Genomic DNA, 24,178 nt, shown 5'->3' with positions numbered 1-24,178 from the left:
AAGTGCAGCTCAAAGAAAGTCTGCACACTTAACGCAATTCACAAATGTGCCAAACATATTTGCCTTTGGTCAATTAGACCGGAAGCTTTTTGATCTAGTGCGCGTTTTATTTTGTAATTTTTGTCTTTCTGAGCGTCGCGGTTCGAAATGATTATTCACGGGCACAAAAAGCGCTCGGCATTACCGAGTTTAACATTTCATTTAAACGCTGCAGAAGCAGCCCTTTTTCTTATGCAGTAGTTTTTCCGAAAACCTTCAGGCAAGCATTCAAATCGAACAAATTTAAAGCGTTAATTCTTTTATGCACTCTTTTTTTCGCTCACTTCACTCGTTCCAATGCATACTGCTGAAAAATATATACATTTTTCTTTATAATAATTTAAAACTTGTTTTTCTATCATAAGCAATCGCTCAAATATCAAAAATGGCCAGTGACCGCGTACAACCCAATGGACCCCCGGTGTCGAAGAAGGACGTCCGACGCAGAGTTTGGTCCTCAGTACGAGCTGCGGACATTCCAAGGACCGTCCCATGCAACAACAACAAAAAAAAGTGGCGGAATGTAAGTTTCCGAATACGTGCGTGGAACGTCCTAAACCGCATCTGACGTACGTGCGTATGACATCCGCTAGCCAGCCCAGTTCGGATGCTCAGAGCTCCGTCGAAGATCCCAATTTATATACCCTGTCATCTCCCGGACGTCCGGAAACGGACATTTCTTGTACCATTTTGTGGTAGCTGTTAACACATAAATAAGGTAGAAAGTAGTAATTCCTTGGAATTATCTAAACACCCAAAGAACAATTAATATGCATACTATACTTAAAAACGCTGGTGCAATCCTGCAGGCAGGTAATCCCAGAAATCTTGACAGCACGACACTCGGAGGGAAGTCCTTGTGAGTCCCGCTGACGTCCTAATTCGGCCTTCCATTTCCGGACGTATTTCGTTCTTCCCATGGACGTACGTCCACCATATGGCCTGCCTCATGCTTATATACCCCTCAAGATGGGTCTCCCACAGGTGTTAGTGGGGAATGGTTAATAAACAAAGCTCTCTCATTAAATTTTGACACTATTTATTCAATTTTTAGCGCTCACAGTTGAATAGATTCAGCTGCAAAATTCTGTTAGCTGAAGGATATTGCTACCATGCAAACAAAGGAAAAAGGCCTCCGAAAAGAACAGCAAAAAGTCCTGATGCTGGAATTAGTGAAACCAACAGTAAACCAGTAAGCACCATGCTGGAACCAGTACAACCAGCAGTAAACCAGCAAGCACCCTGCTGGAACCAGTACAACCAGCAGAAAACCATTACAAACACCCTGCTGGAACCAGTACAACCAGCAGGAAACCTGCTGGTTCCAACCGAACCAGTACAAACCAGTAGGTTCCCATCAACAAATTTTCACCTGGGCGGATTCGGTACGGAAGTAGAGATCTCAGTCGGGCGTCTGTTGGACATCGCTGGCCGTCAAAAATTCGGTCAAAATTTATTAAAAATCACTTAGCGTGGTGGCAGTGAAACGGTATACACTGGCCGATCAATGGGACGAGATGGTAAGGGTCAGAGAGAGAGGAGGAACGTACGTCAACTGGAAACTGATGATGCCAACAGCAACAGAAGTATGTTTCTAGTATTATATCCCAGATTTTTTTCTCTGTTAGTACAGTAATAATGATCTTCAACAGAATTTTGCATATGAACCTCTTAAATTGCGCCTGCCTTGGCTTGCATACATGGCGCAAAAATTTCATTAAAAAACAACTTATTCACCACCGACCACTATCACATAATGGACACCCTTCACACATGGGCCTTAGAAGGATGAGCCCATGACTTCGAAGGTTAGGGTGAGGTGCATTCTTGTGCTCTACTGTTGCCCTCTTTGTGCCTTACAGAGTTCTTATCAGATTAATTAGAGCTGTTCACTAATAATTAAGATTATCCTGCTGTCAAGGTTTCCAGGATTGGCTGCCTGTAGGATTGCATGATCGTCTTTGAGAAAGTTGTATGCATGTTAATTGTTCCTTGGGTGTTCTGATAACGCCCAGGAATTACTTTAACCTTATGTTTTAGCAGCTGCCACAAATGGTCGAAGAAATGTCCTTTTCCGGACGTCCGGGGATGACAATTAAGGGAGAAATTCGGTTGTTCAACAGAGGTCTGAGCATCCAAACTATGGTGACTAACGGGTATGTCATATGTCAAATGAGGTTTGGGACGTTTCGTGGAAGTCTCTGTAAACTTATATCCTAAGTCTGGTGTCCGAACGACGTTGGTGTGTCTGGCATAGATGTATGTGGGACGTTCATTAGGCTGCATTTTCAGGGATGTCTGCAGTTCCTATTCAGGATCAAACTCGATGTTCATAGGACATCTGAATATCTAATAGCGGATGTCCTTCGTACATTTTTTGGACACTGCTGGTCCTGATCAGTGACGTTGCCTGACTTATGGATCCGAACTCGAGCGCGAGATACTGCGACGGAGTGATGGCCTGCGCAAGATACTAGATATTTTTAGGATAGCGCGTCCCGCTACTGCTTACCGCGTACCATGCACGCCACTAGGAACGTGCTGATTGGTCACGGCAAGCAAGGCGCGCGCACTGTTGACGGGAACGTAGCGCCATCTGGAGCCACCGCCCGGTGATCCTCCACAAGGTGACAATGTGCACTGGTGAATGTGAAACGAATGGCTTTCTTCTTTGCGTCCTTCCTTGGGACTGAAACGAACGCTTGTAGAGTGCAGTGGCTCGATCGGATCGATTCCGCAGTCGTTCCCAGATACATAGAGAGTAGCCATAAATGCTCTGTGCTAGGTCGTAAGATGTGTACAGAGAGGTGCAAAGTCCTTCGAAGCAAAAATATGGCCACAGCCTCTGGTCGTGTACTTTTTTTTGCTTGCTTTACAGTGCTTTTATCTAAGGCAAACAAGTTGGTTTTGTTGATGTAATATAAAACACAAAAACTTGACACTACATATCTATATTTATTAACGCAATTTGCAGTATATTTACTGTTTGTCCAATCATCAAGCCCCCGTCCAGTGATGTGATATCCACTGCTAAAAACCGCCACTGTACGGTGACACCATCAGCGCCATGAATTTGTTTTTGCGAACTAATTAAAATATTGTAAACCGGAGCATACTTGGTACGACCGATGCTGATAGCATCACTATTACTCATTCTATGCAACCAACAGGCAAAACAATGCACTGAATATGTGTTTCGGGGCCCCTTTAAGTCACGATGACGATAATGCCTGCAGTCAAATTTTACCTGAATATAAACTTTACCTGAATGAGCACAATATCTCAGGTATGTTATTGAAATGTAATGTAAAAATTTTGTGGAAAACGCTTCTTGCTTAAGTCTAAGTAACCATAGATTCACGTGCGAGCACGTAAGCCAAGAGCATCTGCCAGAAGTGCCATTAAAAATGGCACCCTTCACATTGAAAACGGAGCCAGGTGCCTCATCTGACTGAATAATAATAAAGGGGAATGAAAGGAAGAAGGCAGGGATGCTAACCACAATGGTGTCCCGGTTGGCTACCCTGTACTGGGGAGGAGGGATGAGGGGCTTGAAAAGAGAAATGGAGAAAAGGTGAGGAGCGCAGTCAAAGTTTGTCATTCAAGCCAGTTGCTCTCACGAATGGTGTAGTAGGCCTTGAGAGCAGTAGACTGCTGCAGCCACGGTCCGAGGATCTAATCCTCTGTTAATGGGCGATGATCCAGGCTGTCCAGAACACAGTGGGTCTCTCTATTGCAAAAGGCTGTCAGCAACCCCAGTCGTTCATGTGGAGTTTAGCGGCTGCTGAACTCAATTGCGGCCCGGAGGGCTGCAGTTCAGCTGATCCACAAGAACTGGATGGTACTGGATATGAAGTTTACCAAAAAAATTGCATGCTTTTCTGCATATGCAAAGCGGCAGGGAGTGCGCATTGCCCGGGAGCATGAGTTGTGGCGAACGCAGTAGGCTGCGAATGACAGTAAGGCTAATGCCATTAAAAATCACGAGAACAGTATATGTGCACATCTAGTGCACAAATGTCAAGTTTTTATATGTTAGAAGCATTATGCATTTTTAGCTGCAATGATCCAATGGATCATTCCCAACACCATGCACTCCTGGTCGACAAATGCCAGTCATGTTGTGTATTCAGCTGAAGACTAAATACTTGCTTTATGCTTCTAAAAGACTGTCATGATGAAGCTGAGCAATGTATACCATGCTGTAGTCTTCTACAAGTCATGCCTATTGGCTCCTCTACTTTATACATCTAAGAAGCCCTTAACCAATTTATTTTTCATCAATTTGCCATTACGAAGCAAGGAATTCACCTGGCATTTCTTTTAAAGTGTACAGTCTTTGAACCAGGGGCAAATTAAAAGGGGTGGGGAAGCCATTGCATCTCCTCGCAAGAAACTTTACGTGGGAAGATCACACTGGCCGTTTTTGATAAAGTGGAAGAGGGAAGGCAAGGATGCTAACCAAAAGGGTATTCGGGTTGGCTACCCTGCATTGCCTTCTTTTAGAACCTTCGGCGGCGTGAACAACATCGTCGCGCCTTTTCAGCAGCCTCTCTGCGCGTGGAATGGTTTCACGCCATTTGTTTCAGTACCGTCTGTTCCGTCCTCAAGAAAGTTCAGGAAATGCATTGTGCAAATAGGACTGCCCCCACCACCCTAACCAGTCCCACCAAGAGTTGCCAATAAATCTAGCCCCACTATTAACTTTGGTTGTGTGGCTCCAAGTAGTTTCAGAAGCCAAGGTTTTGCTCAGAGTAGAGTGATCCAAATATCTTTCAAATTCCCCAATTTCTACAGGTTTTTGTGTGTTCTGATATCCCAGCTATTACAAGAGAAAAAAGCTGCCCTCTCCATTTATTTTTGGCAGGTGCTGCAAAGTGGCCAGGAAATGCTGTGTTCTCATGAGCATGCCATGTGACCGGATTAGGTGCTATCAGAAAGCAAACATTAGAAAAGAACAAAGAAAACAAAGTGCATGCAGCATCAAACTGGTGGTGTACAAACTCCAACAGACAGCAAATGAGAAAATACAATGAGGGATCATGCTTCCTGTCACTACGTAACCACATCCCTTTCATGAGCCAGTTTTTGCAGTTTAGGCTAATCCGAATAATTTGAAGACATTTACTCACAATATTCAGTTTTCCATGCTAGTAGACTTAGTGAGCTTAGGTTCTCACTACGTTTTGTAGTAGCAGTTGTACAAGTGTACTTCTCTCGATTTTCTTCAGACGAATATTCAAAGTAACCTGATCTTGCAGGTGGAGTTCTCTATTCTTGCTTTACGTCACCCAAGTTGTTTTTCTTGCAGGTATGTAAATCACCAAGGAAAAGTTCCACCTGTGCACTTGCTTCAAATAATGGCCCAGCCTGTTTGTGAATGCACGCCTAGTTTGTGAGCACTTGCGATTGGCGGGAGACATGCTGCAGCACCGAGGTGTGCGATCACCAACCTGCTTGCCTCAGCAACAGCAGCTAGCATTTCTTAAGTGCTAGCAACACACAATATGTGGTACAGTGTATTGACACACATCCGCTAATGATTTGGAGATGTACAACTGATGACTGAAGGTGACCCAATGTCTTCTCACTTAATATTTTACACCGAGAGTCCCACTTCTTGGACGCCACTAAAGCCTTACATATTGGGCCTCTGGTTTCACTAGAACTCAGATTGGCGCTACTGGTGCACACACACTACTCCTACCATAAACCTGCATATATATATATGCATAATTTGTGCATATATAAAGCTGGCAGACTGGCAAGCAAAATATTCCCCAAATCCACACAGTGCTATGGCCACAACATGCAAACGGGATTGCTGGCCCTTAACATAAACATTTAAAAAAATTGAATGTTCTAGAAACCATGTGGCACCACAATGTCAAACAAATTCTATAACTGAAAAGGTATCAGTGTCCTTCAGAGTATGAAACGAAAGTTGTGAAGCATTCTTTATTTCACATTTTTTCATGCCCTGTTAAATATTTAGCGGTAGAAGTTTGCCACTCGAAAATGCACTTTGCATCATGCTAGCGATTCTGCTTTGGAACTTCTGCACAAATATCCTTGCATGTGGTGTCAGGAACTCAAACATAAAAGATGCCTGAACAACAAGACAAAGTTACTGAAAATAAACAGATAACACACACTTAACAAGACTTGTTGCACCAACACAAATGCCTACTGAACTTGTGTGCTATGCTTGCAAATGCTTGTTTGTTGGCTAGGTGCCCGGTTACTTCTGCTGATAACCACTATATTATGCCAACGATAAATGCAGTGAATTCACCAATGTTGCATCCAGTAACTTGACAGCAACCACACAGCTTACAACCAATTTAGGAGTGAATGCATAAAAATGAAATTCTTAGTTAATATGTCTGTTCTGCTCCAGCAGGTTCTAATCCTTGCTTGGAACTTAAAGCACTTAAATCCCAATGCACCTTGTATCACATTTCGTCATAAAGCACTTGAGTATATGGGCAAGAGTAAGCTGGCACTAACATGCCATCTTAAATGCAAGCTGACAACCTGCTGCTTAGTAGTAAAGGGCGCGCTAATTGCACTGCACACATTAACGCGAACAATATGGAACAGCTATCACAGGCTACATGGGACGCAAGGAGTTTAGGAATGATATTCTAATGACACTCCTAACACGACTTTTGTCCACGACTACCAGTGTGCACCTTGTTCCAGAAATGTCTTCAGCAAATTGACAGATATTTACCTCCTAGAACTTTCGCTGCTTGCATCCCTAAAGCCATTATTGCTAAAGCAGGCCACTAGGGTTTTTATGAATAGGCATGCAAGCATTTTTGTCCTCAACAAAAGAACACCCATGGCCCAAATGCAAAGACGTTCTTCAGTCTTGGCTTTTCTTTTTTGTTTACGGTTATTTTCACCCTGAAGCAGTAAACTTTATGTATAATGCATTCAGCAAGTGAGCTGCACATTCAAAATTTGGCACCATTTGCATTGCGGCTTTGGCAGGAATCTTCCTCCCTCAAGCCCCTTGCAACTAACATGCCTCATTTGAAGTGAAACTTAGACAACATAAAGAGAAAAAAAAAGACAACTAAACAGCTAGTTCCCAGTGGACTCTAACAGGGTCTCTTTATTTCACTGACTATTTCAGAAGTGCTTTGACATGGAGGGGTACAACGTTGGCCATGACACTCTCACCGGGTCTGAACAAGGTGGCGTCCAGCTGCAGATACTGAACAGTCCACGCAACATGGTTGACAGCCAGGCTGCCCTTCTTGGCATCATAACAGTGCAAGAGTTCACACACTTTCTGATTATTATCAAGCCTGCATCAGCCAACTGACATTACTTCACACAGTGACAACTATAAATAACATGTCCCACAAGACAGAAAAGGGTGGAGGTGGTTGTCTTGTCAGATCACGCCCACCTAGAAGAGGAACAGAAGAGGAAAAGAAAAGGAAAAAGAGACAGGTGGCCATGACAGGCTGTATGCCATCACCAGCTGCGCGTGCCAGCCGTCAGACCCCGGGAGCCGTCGCCAGTGCGCTTCATGCGCCCTTCCACCACACTCGTAGGCACCTCCTTGCGGTCGTACACCTGGCCAAGCCATGCAAAGAAGTCGATGAACCATGTGGTCGTGTTGATGCGGCAGCCCAGCTCGCTGGTGCGGTAGTCGTAGGGAAACGTGTGGTGGTAGTTGTGAAAACCTTCGCCGTGTGCCCCAACAATCGTCACCAGGTTTTGCCGCGGGCTAATGTGCCGATCATAGGGTCGGTTGCCCCAGATGTGTGCCGCGCTGTTCACCAGCCAGGTCATGTTGAGTGTAAAGCAGTAGCGTGTCAGGGAGCAGACCACAAATGAGTTCCACAGTGTCTCCCCCCACAGCCACCAGGGCAGCAGTGCAGGAACAATGAAGCAAATGGTCACCATCAGAGGCAGGTAATACCTGTGGAAAAAGATGTGTACAACAGGGCTTTCAGTTGCAGCACATTTCAAGTGCCTAGCAAGGCTGGGAAGATAAATTCTCTTTAAATACTATTTATGGCACTGTTTTAATATTCCACATCTAAAATCTTAAACAGCACCTGACCCCCCCACCTTTCCGGTCAAACATTTATTACTTTCGCTACCTCAAGAAAAGCTGATGTGTTAAGACCACGCGGAGAAAACAGGCTGATGGTTATTAGAAGAGAAGAAATAAGAGAAAAGTCATAAAGAAGTTTTTACACACTGCCTCCACACTGTTTTCTCAACATCTTCTTACGTGAACTAGCCTACTTCAGAACTACGTTAAGAAAAAAGAAAATTATTAATGAATCACACTTAAGGAACCTTCAGGAAACATGCATTTGTGTGTGCCAATTTCAAATATGCAATTTAATTCATGTAAAACAAGTCCTTGTGTGGTTTTTAAACGCTACAAGAACCAGCTTGAACGTGAATTATTTGAGGCGTATGCCATTCATCAGCGAGGGGAGAAGTGCATCAGCACTCCTTCAGTTAGCTTGAAAAGAAAAGCAATCAGATTGCTCGATGGCTGATTGCAAAGAATCTTGTCGCCTAGTTTTAAGGTTTCATATTTGTATCATATGTAAAAAATTCTGGTTTTCCGGATGCGGTTCTCCGTAGTGTTGGCAACAAGATCTTGAAATTCGACTTCCGGCCAACGGCCACAACGATGCAGGAGCACGAGGGAATAGAAAAAACTGTTGTAATCCCGTACGTGCACGGTGTGAGTCATCCACTGAAAAAAGCCTTAGGGCGGTCCGATGTCAAGTTGGTTTTCTCTGCGCCAAACAAACTGGAAATACTTTGCAAGTTGGTCAACCGAGCAGATACGTTGAAAAAACAGTGCGGAAAGAAACACGAAAAAGCTTTCGTTGATTGCACAATGCGCCAAACAAACTGGAAATACTTTGCAAGTTGGTCAACCAAGCAGATACGTTGAAAAAACAGTGCGGAAAGAAACACGAAAAAGCTTTCGTTGATTGCACAAAGAAAGTGGTCTATGATATTCCATTATCATGTGGATCATCATACATAGGACAAACTGGGCGCTGTTTAAATGATAGGCTGAGAGAGCATAATAGAGATATAAAAGACGGCGCAAGAAAGAACTTGCCTGAACATGTGACCACATGCCAGTGCACTGCCACTTTGGACAGGACCAAGGTTCTTAAACGCTACAAGAACCAGCTTTAACGTGAATTATTTGAGGCGTATGCCATTCATCAACGAGGGAAGAAGTGTGTCAGTACTCCTTCTGTTAACTTGAAAAGAAAAGAAATCAGATTTCTCCATGGCTGATTGCGAAGAATCTTGTCACCTAGTTTCAAGGTTTCATGTTTTTATCATATGTGTGGGTTTTATATATTAGCGTTGTTGCAATAAAATTTTTCTTCTCATTTCTGAAGTGAGAATGTCAAAACTAACTCCTATAATTATTGTGATAGTCATAAAGGAGAGAATGAAGATGACTGAGGCAGGTAAGGACTAGGCTTAAAAGTAGTTAGTCAAACCTCGTTACCGCGAACAGTAAAAAACTGTAAAATAGTTTGATTTAGCCAAAATACATAGATCAAATTTGGTCAAAAACGCAAGCAAGAGCAGCACAATTTAGTCACTGAAGGAATAGCAACTAAGGTCATCCTTACTAGAGAAACGGCGAGAACTGTTACAACATTTTCACGGCACTTCGAAAGTACTCGCGGCGATTATGGAGGACACAAAAAACCGAGCGCCAGTTAAGTTGGCTTGCCCTCACAGCACCACCACACGCAACAGCGGCAGGCCACGCGCCAGCTAGGCTGGTGGCTTCTCCGCACTACAGCTGTGTCGAATGAAAAACAGGCACAGTCAGGCCGGAATGAAATGCGAACAGAGCTTGTGAACAAAATAATTTTACCTCTGTTCTGAGGAAAGTAAGGAATATGTGTGTGTTCGAGTTTCATTCTTGCCTGTGTTGTTTTCACCACCTCCGTAGCAGCTGATATGAGCGCAGAAAATTTATTGTAAGGCTACAGTTGTCCATGCCACTACTTCTGGGACACTGTTGACGTGTGAGAGGTGTGAATGCAAGCTAACCGCCTGGCTACCAACCCTCAATGCTGCTGTATCTTGCGTGGCACTGCTGGTGAGTGCGAGATAAAGATGCAAATACTTGCTGCACCACCATCAGTCACTTGTATAGTGCGGCGATGCCTGCCATCCGAGCTTGGAGCTGGGGAGTTCGATATATCCATTTTATGAGCGATCGTGTTTGATACATAAAGTCAAAATTGCGTGCGTTGACAAAAATATTAAGAAAGAGTTTGATATCCATGTTTGTTACATTGAGGTTTGACTTGTCAGTTTCCTGGGGGTAGAAGCTTTATCAGATTCCACATTTTTCATAATTAGGGGTTGGACCTTTCGGTTTTTATTTTTCTAAAATTTGGCGGACTTTTTCTGGTGAATATTATTTTCGACAAATGAAATACTTCTTTTGGAGATTTAATGTAGCAATTCTGTATACATATAGTCAAAAGCCACTTAAAGTCTACCTGTGTGTTTTTGTCATTCCAAACAATTTACTTACCAGTAATTAAAAGTGCAAATGGTAGTACTTGGAGCTGTGTTTGTAGCATAAATTGCTATCATCATTAAAAGAGTAACGCAAGGTAAATAAGCCGGCAAACAAAAACTGAAGTGGAACTTTACTTCGAAGAACTAGGTTGACATTTTACCGTTGGATTGTCACGCTGGGTTGAGGCGAGGATGAGGCATCACGCGGTCTGCGTGTTGACTGGAACGATGTAACTCCTGCTCAACTGTCGCGGTAGCCAGAAAGCAGTTCATTGTGACGCCCATGTGCGGTTTTGCGCCAGGAATCGACTAACTGCTAGAAGCAAATGATGATATATAGCGAATAAATAGTGCTTAAAGAAGGCGGCATGTAAGACCGCAGAGCAATACCTCAAATAGGAGAACTGCTCTGCTTATCCAACAATACCATCGTCGCGTCGTGCCCTTGGCTTCCCTACTAGTTCATTTTCAACTTTTACCAAGTGTAACTCACATTCGACAGCCAGCTAGCTATGCCTTGCATTCCAAGAATAGTGACCTTTTTCAGTTAAAACTGAATTTTGAAAACTGAATTCGGCGTACTTTCATCGGTTCATTTCTGTTTCAATTGAAAAGTCCAACCCCTATTCATAATCAATAAAGAAAACATGGCATGGAAATGATATGGACACAAATGACCCATACACTGAACAGTACAAATAAATGGCGCATACACTGAACAGTACAAATAAATGGTGCAACTGAGCCAAACCTTATCGCGGCTTTTGTTGTCACCTGGGTGTCACATATAAAGTTATTAATGTCATTTTGTCGCACGCCACCCCCTTTCTTTTCAGCAGAATGGCTGGCTAGCAAAGCAATGCCTCATAGCAGAGTGAAGTGGCAAACTTGACACATGCAGATTACAACACTATAAAGCGAATGCAAGCATTGCAAAAATACCTAGTTAATCTGTGGGGTTGTACGTTTTTTATTCAGAACTTCAAAAATGTGCTTGCCTTTATTTTCAGAAGTTAAAAATTTGCATGAATTCACTGAGTCGCTACCACTTGCACATGACTGCTTTTGTATGGAAGCTTTTTTTTTACCTCAGCTTGCACAAGCAAAAGGCATCTGATTAAATTCATTAGTTCCTGCCCAGTTGCGCATGTCCTTTCATCCTGTCTTATTGCAGCACATTGCTTTAATTAGTATTACATTATGTAGTAGTAAATATAACAGTGTACAGTAAAAGCTTATTAATTTGAACTCAACGGTGACCGGAAAATTGTTCGATAAGCGAAGTTCGATTTATCGAATGGGTGCTACAATGAGCGGTCATAGCGCCCTGCCGCGAGGGCAGAACCCGAAGCAGTCGCGTCTAGACTCGTTATCGCAAGCCTGCCGCTACTACCACATTTGTGGCAGGCATATTCTGAGAATTTACTTCAGCCGGTCCTAATAGCAAATGAAATAAATTGATCGGCCAGCTATGCGCCAGAAACAAGTACTGCAATGCATTTGCGCAAGGAGCGGGCTTTAGTGCTGGAATATACGACGCTATTTATGCTCCAAAACATGTTTATTTACGGAGAAGGGTTACCAAAATGAAAAGTAATCGGCGAAGTGCATTTGCTTGCGTTTCTTCTGTCGAGACTCCATCAGCATCATCTGAAGCTTGCCCAAAGCTCCCGCGCAACGCCAAAGTTCTCATTGACAGAGAAGTGGCGTGCTGCAACATCGAGCGCCGATGCTACTTCACATGCACTTGGCGGTGGCATTGTCTCATCGCTGCCGTCGGACTCATCACTGTCCGCTGGGAGCATGCAGTCTAAACTATATCGGCGTCACTCAAGGGCACCGTCTCCACGCTGCTGTCCGCACAGCTCGCGCTCGCGGCACCAACTGAAGCCGTCATCGCCTGAACCGCCATACGACGTTGTTTACACCACGTGATCGCGACCCAACGAAAACCTGGAACGGCTCACCCGAAGCATCAGCAGCACGGGCGAGTGCTTCGGCAGTGAAAAGCTGCTACGGCATGCACCGGAATGCGGCGCCGTGAGCCTCGTGCACTCGGCTTTTTTTTCTTTTCCATTGTTTTACATCTCTAGTAAATCTGAAGCGCGTTTTACTCGCTATGGGTCAACTTCTATCTACGAGGAGCAGTGACAGCCAGTTGTTCCTCGTTCGAATTAACCGTAGCGGATGCCGACTTGTTCGAATTGTCGGGAGTTTCCCCCCACTTAAATACACAGGGCTGTGCCGGGACCCGGGCATCAGTTCAAATTAACCGAGTTTGAATTAACGAGCTTTTACTCTATCTGTATCCGAAAAATTTTGCTACTATACCTTATAACTATCTAAGGCACATTTTTCAGTTGTGCTGTGTATCTGTATCTGAAATACAATTTTCAAGTGAAGGTACCTTGCTTAGTGATGGTGCCAAGGCCACAATTATATCTTAGCAGCATTAAACTCCTGAATGTGCAAGCTGAATATGCAAGCTGATTCTTCAAATAAGCACTGGCAGATGCAGGCAAGATCCTGAAGCTACGTGATCACCAGTAGCCTCTCAAACATACAGTGTCCCATGCCACTATTGGCCATTGCAAGGAATCTGCCATAAAAGACTGCCAGATCACATTCAAATCAAATTTTCTTACCACACACTGAGTATTTTAAATGCTACGCACCTTCTCTGGAAGCGGACAACTGGGTCAGCAAGAACATCACTCAGGTCGATCGATTTGCCCTTGTTACGCACATCCGGGTGCTTGCGCACGAGAAGCCAGCCCACGTGCGAGAAGAAAAAGCCCCGTGTCGCGTCATGTGGATCTGCAGTTGTCTCCGAGAACTTGTGGTGCATCCTATGATCTCTTGCCCAGTCATAGATGTCATTCTGAAAGAAACCATGAAACACCATCACCTCAAACACATTTTCTGCAGACAGTCTAGGCATAGCAATCCAATCAGTTTCCTTGCTGCTTACTGCACATAACAAGCTACCGAGTCCTGCTCATTGCAAGGAGTTGCTCAAGGTACACTTTATTAGGAAATTGCTTGTGCTCAAGCAATTGCACTAAACCACACCATGCAGTTTATCATTTTTGATTGAGTACGCAAAATGCTACTGGCAAAATGATTTTTTTTTCTTTTCCCCTCCTCTTTGCTTTAATAGTAAAGGGACAGTCCACTCAGGTTTACAAACTATATTCTTTTTTTTTTTTTGCGGAAATCTAAAGCTACTTGCCTAAATAAACAAATACCCGGCTGTGGCAACGAGAAACAAAGCAAAACAATTTAAAACCTAATTTTTTTTCCCATAAGGTAGTGTCATTTTCTCATGGTAGACTGTGTCTGCGAACCCTGACATTGGGGATACAAAATAAAGTCATTACAGTGATTCTATAAAAATATATGGACATGACTCGCACGTCACCTAGGTGCAGTGCAAAGGTAATAATTAGCGTGACATTAACAGAGATGCATAGGTCTTAATAAAACCATAGTTGAGTGCTAAGGTGGTTTTAAAAATACTATCAACAAAATACTACAGGTGGTATCTATCACAGATGCCAGCAACTTCTTTTGCTGGCAATGCCACTGCAAGCATAATGGCGACATAGATTGTGCATGTTATTTTTCAAAATAAAATTTAAGAATGATCATGCAAGTAAGTTTATCAATAAAATTAGCTGTAACTTATAGAAAGAGCAATAGTTACACTGTCCTAAGTTGATATGAACAAAACTTACTGTCTGTATGACACTGGGGCATAGTCATGAAATGCAGTGTATTCATCCAGGCATCTGCCATGTTAAGCGCTATGAGAGAACAAAACGTGGTGCTACCATCTGCTCAGACCGGACTTTCTTTGGCAATTTAGTACATAAATTTCTGTCTAAACCACTTTTTCTGGCCTTTTTATTGTCACCATGTGGTGAGATTTAACAGAAATATTTTTATACTAGTCTCCAACAGCAGACTGTTCCTTTAAGCTCCTAACTGCTATTTTTTTTTTTTTAAATGGCACGAAAATGGTCATTTAGTAACCATGCTGCCATCTGTCAGCATACTAAAAAAAATGCTTTGCACAAGCCCTACCCGCCTTAAGCCGGACAGTGCCAGAAAGCACGAAAGCTAGACTTGTCACGAACTAGAAATGACAGTCAGCCTACGACGAGCTTGGCTTGTCCTAACACGCAAGGTGGTTAAAAGCAGGGAGGAATACAGAGTACATGGTTATTTCTTTTAAAAGATTCCTGTAAGCTCTCCCTAGGAAGTGCCTTTTTGGGCTATAAAAGAATTGATCTTTAAATTAAACACTCCGGTTACGACACAGTCGCAAGCTTCAGTCTTTGTGCAAATATGACACATGGGCCTGTTGTCCCAATCACAGTTACTATGATGGAATTTCATTTTCCCAGGAATTAAATTCTCATTAATTTTCATCTGTTGCCAGAGTGAAGGCATGAAAAGCTATCTGAAGTAGTTTTTGGAACATGAAAATAGAAAAGCTGAATTCCCCCTGAAACAAGCAGCCCATAATCAAGTGGTACACTTGGCATTTGTATATGCAACATGAGCATTGCACCTCTTGCTCCAGGCCGCACATCCAAACCACAAGAAAATCTGCCATTCTTTTGGCTCCCATGTTGCAAACCTGTACATGAAGCACTGCTCACTAGCACTGCTATGTGCCAGTGTAGTAAGCACAGAAAACAAAATGTGTTAGGATTTCTTTTCATGGTTTTGTTTGCAAACGGAAAAAATTAGGTCCAGTGCATCCTTCTTCCACAAGCACAAAAACATTACTCAACACCAAGGACCAGCAAGCTTCCTCACAAGAAGCTGCCAGCATAAAATGCGATTGAGTGTCTTGACCTGCAAGTCCTGCAATTTATGCCCAGAAACTAGTTATTTCCAACCATAGTGAAAAAATCAACAGACTGCATACAAGAACTCATCTGGTTTAAGTTGAAAACGTGCACTATATGTCTTTTCATAGACAGTTGACAAATTTTTGTTCTTGCTGAAAACTGTATTACGGACTTCAGCATGCCAAAAGTGCTTTATGTCAAAATATGACCGTACTACATTTCAACCAGTGACACCTCAATCTGCGTGTTGACAGGTAAAGACAAGAATGTGTATCAAATGCCACAGGAATGAGAATTTTTTTTTCATGTTACAGCGCAATTTTACTTGGAAGCAAGTTTTGCTTTGGCAGCCTTGAACCTTCTTTGATGTAAAGGTTCCAGCACACTATCTATACGCTGTTTCTCTATCTTGAGGCTTGCAAGAGTCTTTTACTCACTTGGAATGCCATGGTCTGGAAAATCATCAGCATGATACGATAAGGCAATTTAGCCTTGTACGACCGGTGAGACCACAGGCGGTGAGAGCCAGCTGTCACTCCAATGCCGGAAATTGTGTAGAAAATGTATGCTGGAAAAGAGGCATGTCAGTACATTAAACTCCACCTGCCTTTTCAATGTATGTATTTTGCACAGAACTGCTGATAAAAGAAAGGAGCATGCTGGGAATTGTGCCATTTAATAAACATCACTGAATGATTTTATGACACTCTTATCTAGGATATGAAACCTGAAGGCATACAATGGTGGCAGTAGTATAACTTGTGCCAATTTTTTACAGACTTTCCCAAGGTCTGCTTCTGTTTTGCATACCTTCTACTATATGTAGTGACATGCAAAATATTTAAACACATGACAGCTCATACTCTGTTTCAGTACAGTTTAGTACGGAGTTAAAATACAAAGTTCCAAGAAGTAAGATGACTGAACAGTCCGCTGCATATATGCACTGGATAGATGCACATATACCATGAATGGATGAACAAAGTTTACCTATCTCCTGTGAATTTTTTTTGGCCCCACATTACTACTGCTTTTCGGAGCAGAGGCCTATCATTCTCAATACAAGCTAAAGCCACTGTGGTGGCTCACTAGTTATGGTGCTCGGCTGCTGACCCAAATGAAGTGGGTTCAATGCCCACTGCAGCAGTCACATTTTGATGGAGGGGAAGTGCTAGAGGCCTGTGTGCTGTGCGATGTCAGTGCATGTTAAAGAACCCCAGGAGGTCGAAATTTCCAGAGCCCTTCACTACGGTGCACATCATGGCCAGAGTCACTTTGGGACATCGCGCCCACACAAACCAAACCATCAGTACAAGCTAACTTAAGTCATGAGAGATAAATCTGTTATGCCCAATAGAAAATGCATAGGTGCAAAGTCAAAACAGTGCACTCTTTGTCATGTGTGACTGAAAGAAAAGAAACGGACATGAAACAGCACCTGAAGGCACAATATACAAAAATATTCAAGGCACCACACATTGCTATTCAGTTCTCAGTTTTAAGATAATATAATAAGAAAATATTACATCACAATTTCCTGATTTTTGGTTCCCATGTGAACAAAGACAGAATAACACCTTTCATGTTAGCAGGCTAAGCCAAGTACAGAAGAAGGAAGTGGTTGAATTGAATAACTGTGGGCAATGGCACCAATGATGCAGAGAAAGCCTCAAATACATTCTGTGCCACTTGAAGGCCACACTGGGGGACTTCCTGTGCATGCATGGTTTAAGGTGAAAGGTGTGCAGATTGGCAAGCTACTTGCATGCCTGCACACATACGGATATTTCCTGTGGTGCAGCAAGTGCCAAAAACCATGCACCTGCATTTCAGTCATTACTTGATAGCACAAAGTCAAAACAAGCACTTTCAAAAATAACGTGTAGTGTATCAAAGACCTGCCCTCACAGAAATTTAACAATTATTGCGTAAAACTCTTGTGTCACGAGCCATGTTAAAGACAGGCACTCATGCCTGACAGAACTCCTCTACATCAGAAGAGCAGTATTTCATTTGATATATGCTTGCCATGACCATAATTTCAACCCATGACTTCATGCTCAGCAACTGAATGCCTTTGCCTCTGCATCTTAACTACTATCATAAAAAGGATCACCTGATTTCTAGTCACTCAAAATAAAACTAGGGTGAGATCTTTTCTGGATTTTGGCAACCAGTGTATCTTGCCGTGATGCCACCAAAGCAATGCAGTGCATGCAGCTGCAGCTGCCCTTTGATTCTGCTTACACAGCCCTTGTCTGAACCAATACCACACAGAGTTTGAAGCAAATGGAAAGAAAGATCCAGTTAAATACTTCTATCTCTCACTGAATGCTCTGCAAACTATTGATAGGCTGGATACCGGGAGCTAAGTCAGGAAGCAGCTATCCAAGCCCAAGCCTCGATTTCTGGTCATATTACTTGACATCATTTGCGTACGACAGTCCTAACAAATATGAACACATTTTTAAATCTTTTTTCGTCCTACCATACCATGCAAATGAACCACTTCTTGCAGTCCTCACAATGCAAGCTTAAATTTCAAACGCATCCACTGTCGAAAATTCTACCAGCACCGTCGAAAACTCTTCATCAACAGGCGGAATCATTAAAACCCATTTTTTTTTTTTTGCGCTAGCTTCCACATGAACAGCTCACGTAAATAATCTGACAGAATCATGACTGCTTCTGCAGCGCTGAAAGATGCATATCAGTGTTCGCGCATGCAGTGTTTCCGTGATTTACAAGACACAGATTAAAAAAAAAAAAGCAGAAAGACATGATCGATCGCTTCGGTAGCAGTTTTATCTGCTGACCGATATCGGCACCACACTCTGAGGCGGTTGTTCATTACCAAGAACGCTAATTCGGGCAAAACGTCAAAGATTCATTCTGTCGGTCAAGACGTTTACCACTTTTTTTTTTTTTTCTGTAGCTTGCATATCCTGCTTACCATATTAAAAAGAGCTATCAGACAAGCACACACATTGTGAACCATACCACCTTAAAGCAGATAGCAACCTTCAGAAGAAAACTCCGACAGACTTCTTCGAACTAGAAACAAAAAAAAAATGCGACCAGGCTGGCCCGTGATGCTGCGCAGCCAGCGATGCGCTGCAGCACGCGCGAGCTTGCGGCGGCGAATGAATGAGCAGTACTACGTCAATCATCGGGCGCCATTCTCACCGGCAAGCACGGTCTTCCACTGCGCAGCGAAAAATATCAGGTAGAAGCCGTAGATGGAGATAAGGTGCAGGCTTCCCATGAGAATCACATTGCGCCACACTATCTCCATCTTGTGCGGCTTGGAGGCCGGCCGCTCCTCCGTCACAGTCTCCGTCACGGTCGACATGGCTCGCCTCTGCGAATATTCGAAGGGAACTTGTTAGTGAAATAATGGCACCATTGATGGGGAACTTAGTAAGACAGGGATCCCTACTCTGCTTACGCAAGGCATATCGGGGCTACGGGGAGCTCACAAGCTCAACTCAGCCAGTCAGCCCATCACAGATACTGCACCTGGCTGAGGAAACCGCGCCCGTGAACACTGGCGGGTGCACCTACCCTTCACAACCAGCTTGCGCTGCCTTGCACAACCTAAACGTCTTGCGGGAAAGCCCACACAAACGCTCACAGTTATGAACATTGCACGCAACACTGTACGCTTCAGGCGATCCCCTGCGGGGTAAACGGCCGTGTGACATTGCAGTAACTTTAAAAAGGACGTATCCGGTGCACACTTCAGGCACTGTCCCGAACGTATATAATATCGGCGTAAGTGGGAAATCGTTGGTAAGCATACCTCCCCCTTCCACCGCCACAGATGATCATGCTTGAAAAATTCTGAATCTCCGCTGTCTCGCATTGGAGCTAAAGGCCCGAAAAACGCGAATGCCGGTGCCGGGCAACCATGCGAGCGGGCACCATCTGCAATTTCTGAAGCTACAAGTACTTGCAAACGATAATGGTATCATACGCGAGTCGAAATATCGAAATGAAAAAATGTGATCCCCGGTTAGGCTAAGTAACTGCCCCGGCGCATCGATTTAAACTCGTTGGGCTTAATTGCTAATGCACCGCTAAGCCCAGTGGGCCACACTGACTTGAAATGGCATTCCAGCCGAATGCCAACGACGAACGAAATACTTGCCTGAGGTTATTTTAGGCGGCGGGCAGTATCCAATGTGACAGTTTCCAAAGCGCTGCCGCAGCAGTATTCGAGAGACGTGCGAAGGCCGGCGCCGGCGATTGAGAAAGAATGGATAAAGATTACGCGTCCATAGACCGACCGGCAACACCGGAGAGAGGAAGCCAGGTGTCACGTGAGAAAGCCTCTCGGCCTTCCGATTGGATGAGCGATGCCGGAAGCGACGTGGTCCGCCCCCGCCATAATCTGGTGAGTGAGCAGGCCAGAACGACCGGCAGGCCGTGGAGCAGACGACGTTGCCGTGCGTCCCGTGTTCGATGCCCGCAGTACTATAAATCTTTCTCGTTACAAACGTCTCAGCGACGTAAGTCTTCTGAAGGCTCAGAAAATTTTTCTATCGCTAAGAAAAAAGCTCCCCCGTTCTCGTGCAGTCGCGTCCGGCTGCTGTGTTGGACGCCGGTTGGCGGCAAAGGGTGGCGTGATGCCAGTGGCGTGAGCTGATCAGATGATGCGCCTTCTCTCCACGCAGCCGTCTCCGCGCTTCGCGTCGCATAGCATGAGAGAGGGGCATAGGAGGAGGAGGCAAGGAGCGCCTCTTTTGAAAAAGGAAAACCCAACAACACGTAGCTGACGCACGCTTGGTGTCAGTTGATACGCGGTTTACACAGCCGGCGTCTTAACTCAGACGTGTCTTATGTTCGCGAGCTTTTTCAGCAAGCGATGGCTTCCAGTTTGCTCGAATGCCTTCGAGAATTTTAAGGTGCCTTTCCGTTCGCTTTTTAAACGCGGTTAGTTTAAAAAGACGGTGTTTCTGCATGTAGAACAGTAAGTTCAGCATGCATAATGAATGGAAAGCATTATAGAAAAGTATAGGTTCGTACTTGCGCCACTTCCGCTAGTCACTTCACAGGAGGACGATACGCGGCGAAATGTAAACGGTTGAAACGAATAAAAAACAATCCCAGCTGCGTTTGTAAAGCTGTCTCATAACTTCAGAGGAGGCTACAGCTTGCGGCAGCCAATCGGAGCCGGAATCTTTGAAGCTATTCGCGCGTTTTATAGAACGGTGATGCCCCCGTTCTATATAGTGGTTTATGTCCAGCACTATCTCCTAGTGTACCCATGTTTTCGTGATGAGCGTGAGGCACAGCTGGCAGCTGCGCAACCCGAGGAGAGGATATGTGCCGTTGGTTAAGCGTCGTTCGCGTAATGTTCTCTGAAGATCCACGAACTGAGAGGCGGGCGTGGTCAACGCTAGATCCAAAGGAGCACAAAACAAAGAGGAACGAAGAAAATACATGACATGGGCTAGATGACATCGCCGCCCGGTGACGTCGTACGTGTTCTTTGTTCTTCCACGTGTTGCGCCGCAATCAAGGCTGTAGAGCCGGTGGTGGTGTCCGGAGAAGTGATAGGAGGTAATGCACTTCTTTTTGGCTGTGAGACACAGGCGGAGATAGAATTCTAACGTGGTTAATGAGTATGCACCCCAACATCACCACCATCGGCTGCCGAAGAGATGGATACGAGCCAGTCAGGAACCATTCTTAGGTGCGAGATGCTAGCAGAATTCGGCCCCTCTTTTCCTGTCACAGCTAGCTCGCACTTCAATGCAACAGCGGCGGCGTCACGACGGAACCTACGTTTTATAACAGAGTCGATGCCCAGCGATTCTAGCGACGCGGTGATGGCCCGAAAAACCAAGAGGTAGTGGGGGATATCTCAGCGTGACCAGTGAGCGTCAGGGAGGAGTAATGTTGATGGCGCGTCGCCTGTTCTTACGTTGGCAGCCTGTTCGTTATGTGGGGCTGTTAAGGCGCATCTGTTTAACAGCCTAAATTTAGGGCGACGACAGCAAGAGGAAAGCCGCGCGCTGTACCGAGCTCTTCCCAAAAAGTTAATGTGTGCTAACGAAGGCTGGAATAGATAACAGAAGCAGATTTTGGGGCAAATATTTTTTTGAAAAGCAGATTTTTGCTTTACGTGTACGTTTTTCCCATTATGAGCTGCAGTGTCGCCTTTATTCCGCGAATTCATACAGCTTAAGCACATACATAGAAAAAAAAATTGTTATGACTGTGTGACCGCTATGGCCGCGCGGTTACATAGTTGGCGAACGTTTTTGAACCGGAATATCTCCTTTGAATGCATAAGCGAGCCTAATAGCACTGATTTTAAACCACAGGTCAGTTCACACAACAGCTCATAGTGGGACAAACGTGCACGGAAGGCAAAAATCTGCTTTTCAAAGAACATTTGCCCCAAAATATGCTTCTTCTGTATATATATATATATATATATATATATATATATATATATATATATATATATATATATATATATATATATATATATATATATATATATATATATATATATATATATATATATATATATATATATATATATATAGGCAGGCAGGCAGGCAGGCGGGCAGGCAGGCAAAGCAGGCAGAGGCAAGCAGGCAGGCAGGCAGAGGCAGGCAGAGGAAACTTTAATGATCAAAATCAGGGGAATGTTTCTTGAGGCTTGTGGGCGGGGTCCTCATTCCGGGGCTACACTGGCTTGAGCTGTCAGACGGACCTGTTTTGTGAGTGCTCTTTAGTCCTTGATTCGATCGCTGGTCAGCATCGCCTCCCACCGCTCAAATGACGTGTTATTTCTCAGTCTTAGCTGTGTTGTCATTTCCTGCATGCGGCAGTATGAAAGAGCGCGTCACAGCGTTTGTGTGCAGCAAAGCTCAGCAAATCAGAAATGCGGTGTCAGAAATATGCACTCCGACGGGTTTGCTTCTGTGCTCTGAGGTGCAGCCAGTAGACGTCTTTAGCATACCGGAGACGTACTAGCGTAGACGTGTACTGGTTTACCGGACCCCCTCTTGCTCATGCGCAGTGGCGTTGTTGGGGTGAGGGGGAGCCACTGCGCGTGCTCAAGAGGGGTCCGGTAAACCGGTACACGTCTACGCTAGTACGTCTCCGGTATGCTAAAAAACGTCTAATTTTGTTTCGTCGGCGTCCCAGGCGTCTCAGCCAGTGTGGGGAACACTCGTCCTCTGCACTCTGAAGCTTTGGACTTGAGGAGGCGCTATAGAGAGCCTCACTTCGCGGCTTAGAAGCAAGCCTCAGAGGCTGTATATTTTTGATAAAGGCCAAATGTCCAAGGCATAAAATGACACCTGCTCGATATCTTCGACAAGTGCCGCTTGTAAGTTAACGCAGCGGGTGTATAATCGACGTTGCTATTATACCGCGAGCCGGACATTTTTGCACATTCAATAATTTTTCTCGTTAATTGTACGTCGCGACGTAGAGCAAAAATGACACAACTTACTTGTCGAATTACTTGCCAGGCTGCAGTCAGAAAACATTCGTTCTGAGATATGCCCCAATGTATTTCTCTGCGTACTTTTCACACCAAACCTGAAAAGGCACCTCGTTTCCAAACTGGCTTCAGAATAATAATTGTTTTTTGGGGAAAGGAAAGGGCGCAGTATCTGTCTCATATATCGTTGGACACCTGAACCGCGCCGTAATGAAAGGGATAAAGGAGGGAGTGAAAGAAGAAAGGAAGAAGAGGTGCCGTAGTGGAGGGCTCCGGAATAATTTCGACCACCTGGGGATCTTTAACGTGCACTGACATCGCACAGCACACGGGCGCCTTAGCGTTTTGCCTCCATAAAAACGCAGCCGCCGCGGTCGGGTTCGAACCCGGGAACTCCGGATCAGTAGTCGAGAACCCTAACCACTGAGCCACCGCGGCGGGTTGGCTTCAGAATACATTTTTCTTTTCAGGATGTTTTAAGCTCGGCAAGAAATGTTTAGCACACCTTTCTTGATATGCCACAACAGAATGTACAATGTGATCGAGCGTATTCTTGAACCGTTATCAGTCAAATATATGTCGCATGAATATATAGCACGAACTCTTAGTATATATTCGCGGGCTATTCACGTACAAAAAGAGCTGCTTCTCTTAGATTTGCGTTTAATGTATTGCAAGTATCCACGACCTTCGCCGCCGTGGTGGCTCAGTGGTTATGGCGCTCGGCTACTGACCCGAAAGACGCGAGTTCGAGCCCGGCCACGGCGGTCGAATTTCGATGGAGGCGAAATGCTAGAGGCCTGTGTACTGTGCGATGTCCCTGCACCTTAAATAACTCCAGCCTGAGTTGCTCTGCGACGTTACCAACCGACCGACCAACCAACCAACCAAACCTTTTTGAGCGGTATTGCAGGAGCTGAGGATATATCTTTTGAGGTACATGCAGAGCTGTCATACTGCTTGTTGTTTGGCGTTACTGTTCTACTGATAAGTGTCCTGGACTGTATGTAGTCTTCCAATGAGAAGTTCAATGTGCTGATATGCTACGCCGAATGTGCTAGCTTTTGTTTTCGAACTGCGTCAATAATTTCTTTCAGGCTTTAAGCCTACGTAGGCTTTAATGTCAATGCATCACACGAACGGCATTATCTGGACGGGAAATAAGTGCCTGTAGTACATCCTTGTGATACCATCTGGACAAGCCTGGATATCTAGGAGGTGTCTATCATGTCTGAAATGAAGTGCTGCC

The 24,178-nt window shown here is 44.4% G+C and overlaps 1 protein-coding gene and 1 long non-coding RNA gene across 3 annotated transcripts; one reads left to right on the top strand and one right to left on the bottom strand.

The window, feature by feature from the left end:
• The first annotated feature begins 27 nt into the window (after positions 1-27).
• Positions 28-7,219, top strand: LOC144114564 (uncharacterized). The gene is made up of 2 exons (XR_013311057.1): positions 28-562; positions 5,351-7,219. It is a non-coding gene; the product is annotated as an uncharacterized LOC144114564 (long non-coding RNA).
• Positions 7,136-20,065, bottom strand: LOC144114563 (stearoyl-CoA desaturase 5-like). Of its 2 annotated transcripts, none has more exons than XM_077648384.1 (5): positions 19,612-20,065; positions 18,648-18,822; positions 15,899-16,029; positions 13,275-13,480; positions 7,136-7,981 (listed from the first exon to the last, which is right to left on the bottom strand). In XM_077648384.1, exons 2-5 carry the CDS (start codon positions 18,811-18,813, stop codon positions 7,531-7,533), a joined length of 954 nt encoding a protein of 317 aa, XP_077504510.1. In that variant the 5' UTR covers positions 18,814-18,822; positions 19,612-20,065; the 3' UTR covers positions 7,136-7,530. The 2 variants fall into 2 exon arrangements, with proteins under 2 accessions (XP_077504510.1, XP_077504509.1); XM_077648383.1 differs by lacking the exon at positions 19,612-20,065 and adding an exon at positions 19,264-19,412.
• Positions 20,066-24,178: the final 4,113 nt, after the last annotated feature.

The sequence above is a fragment of the Amblyomma americanum genome, chromosome 1 (genome assembly GCF_052857255.1).
Source record: "Amblyomma americanum isolate KBUSLIRL-KWMA chromosome 1, ASM5285725v1, whole genome shotgun sequence".
NCBI classification, from domain to species: domain Eukaryota; kingdom Metazoa; phylum Arthropoda; class Arachnida; order Ixodida; family Ixodidae; genus Amblyomma; species Amblyomma americanum.
The sequence above is the reverse complement of the archived record's forward strand: the minus strand, read 5'-3'. Positions and strand labels throughout refer to the sequence as shown.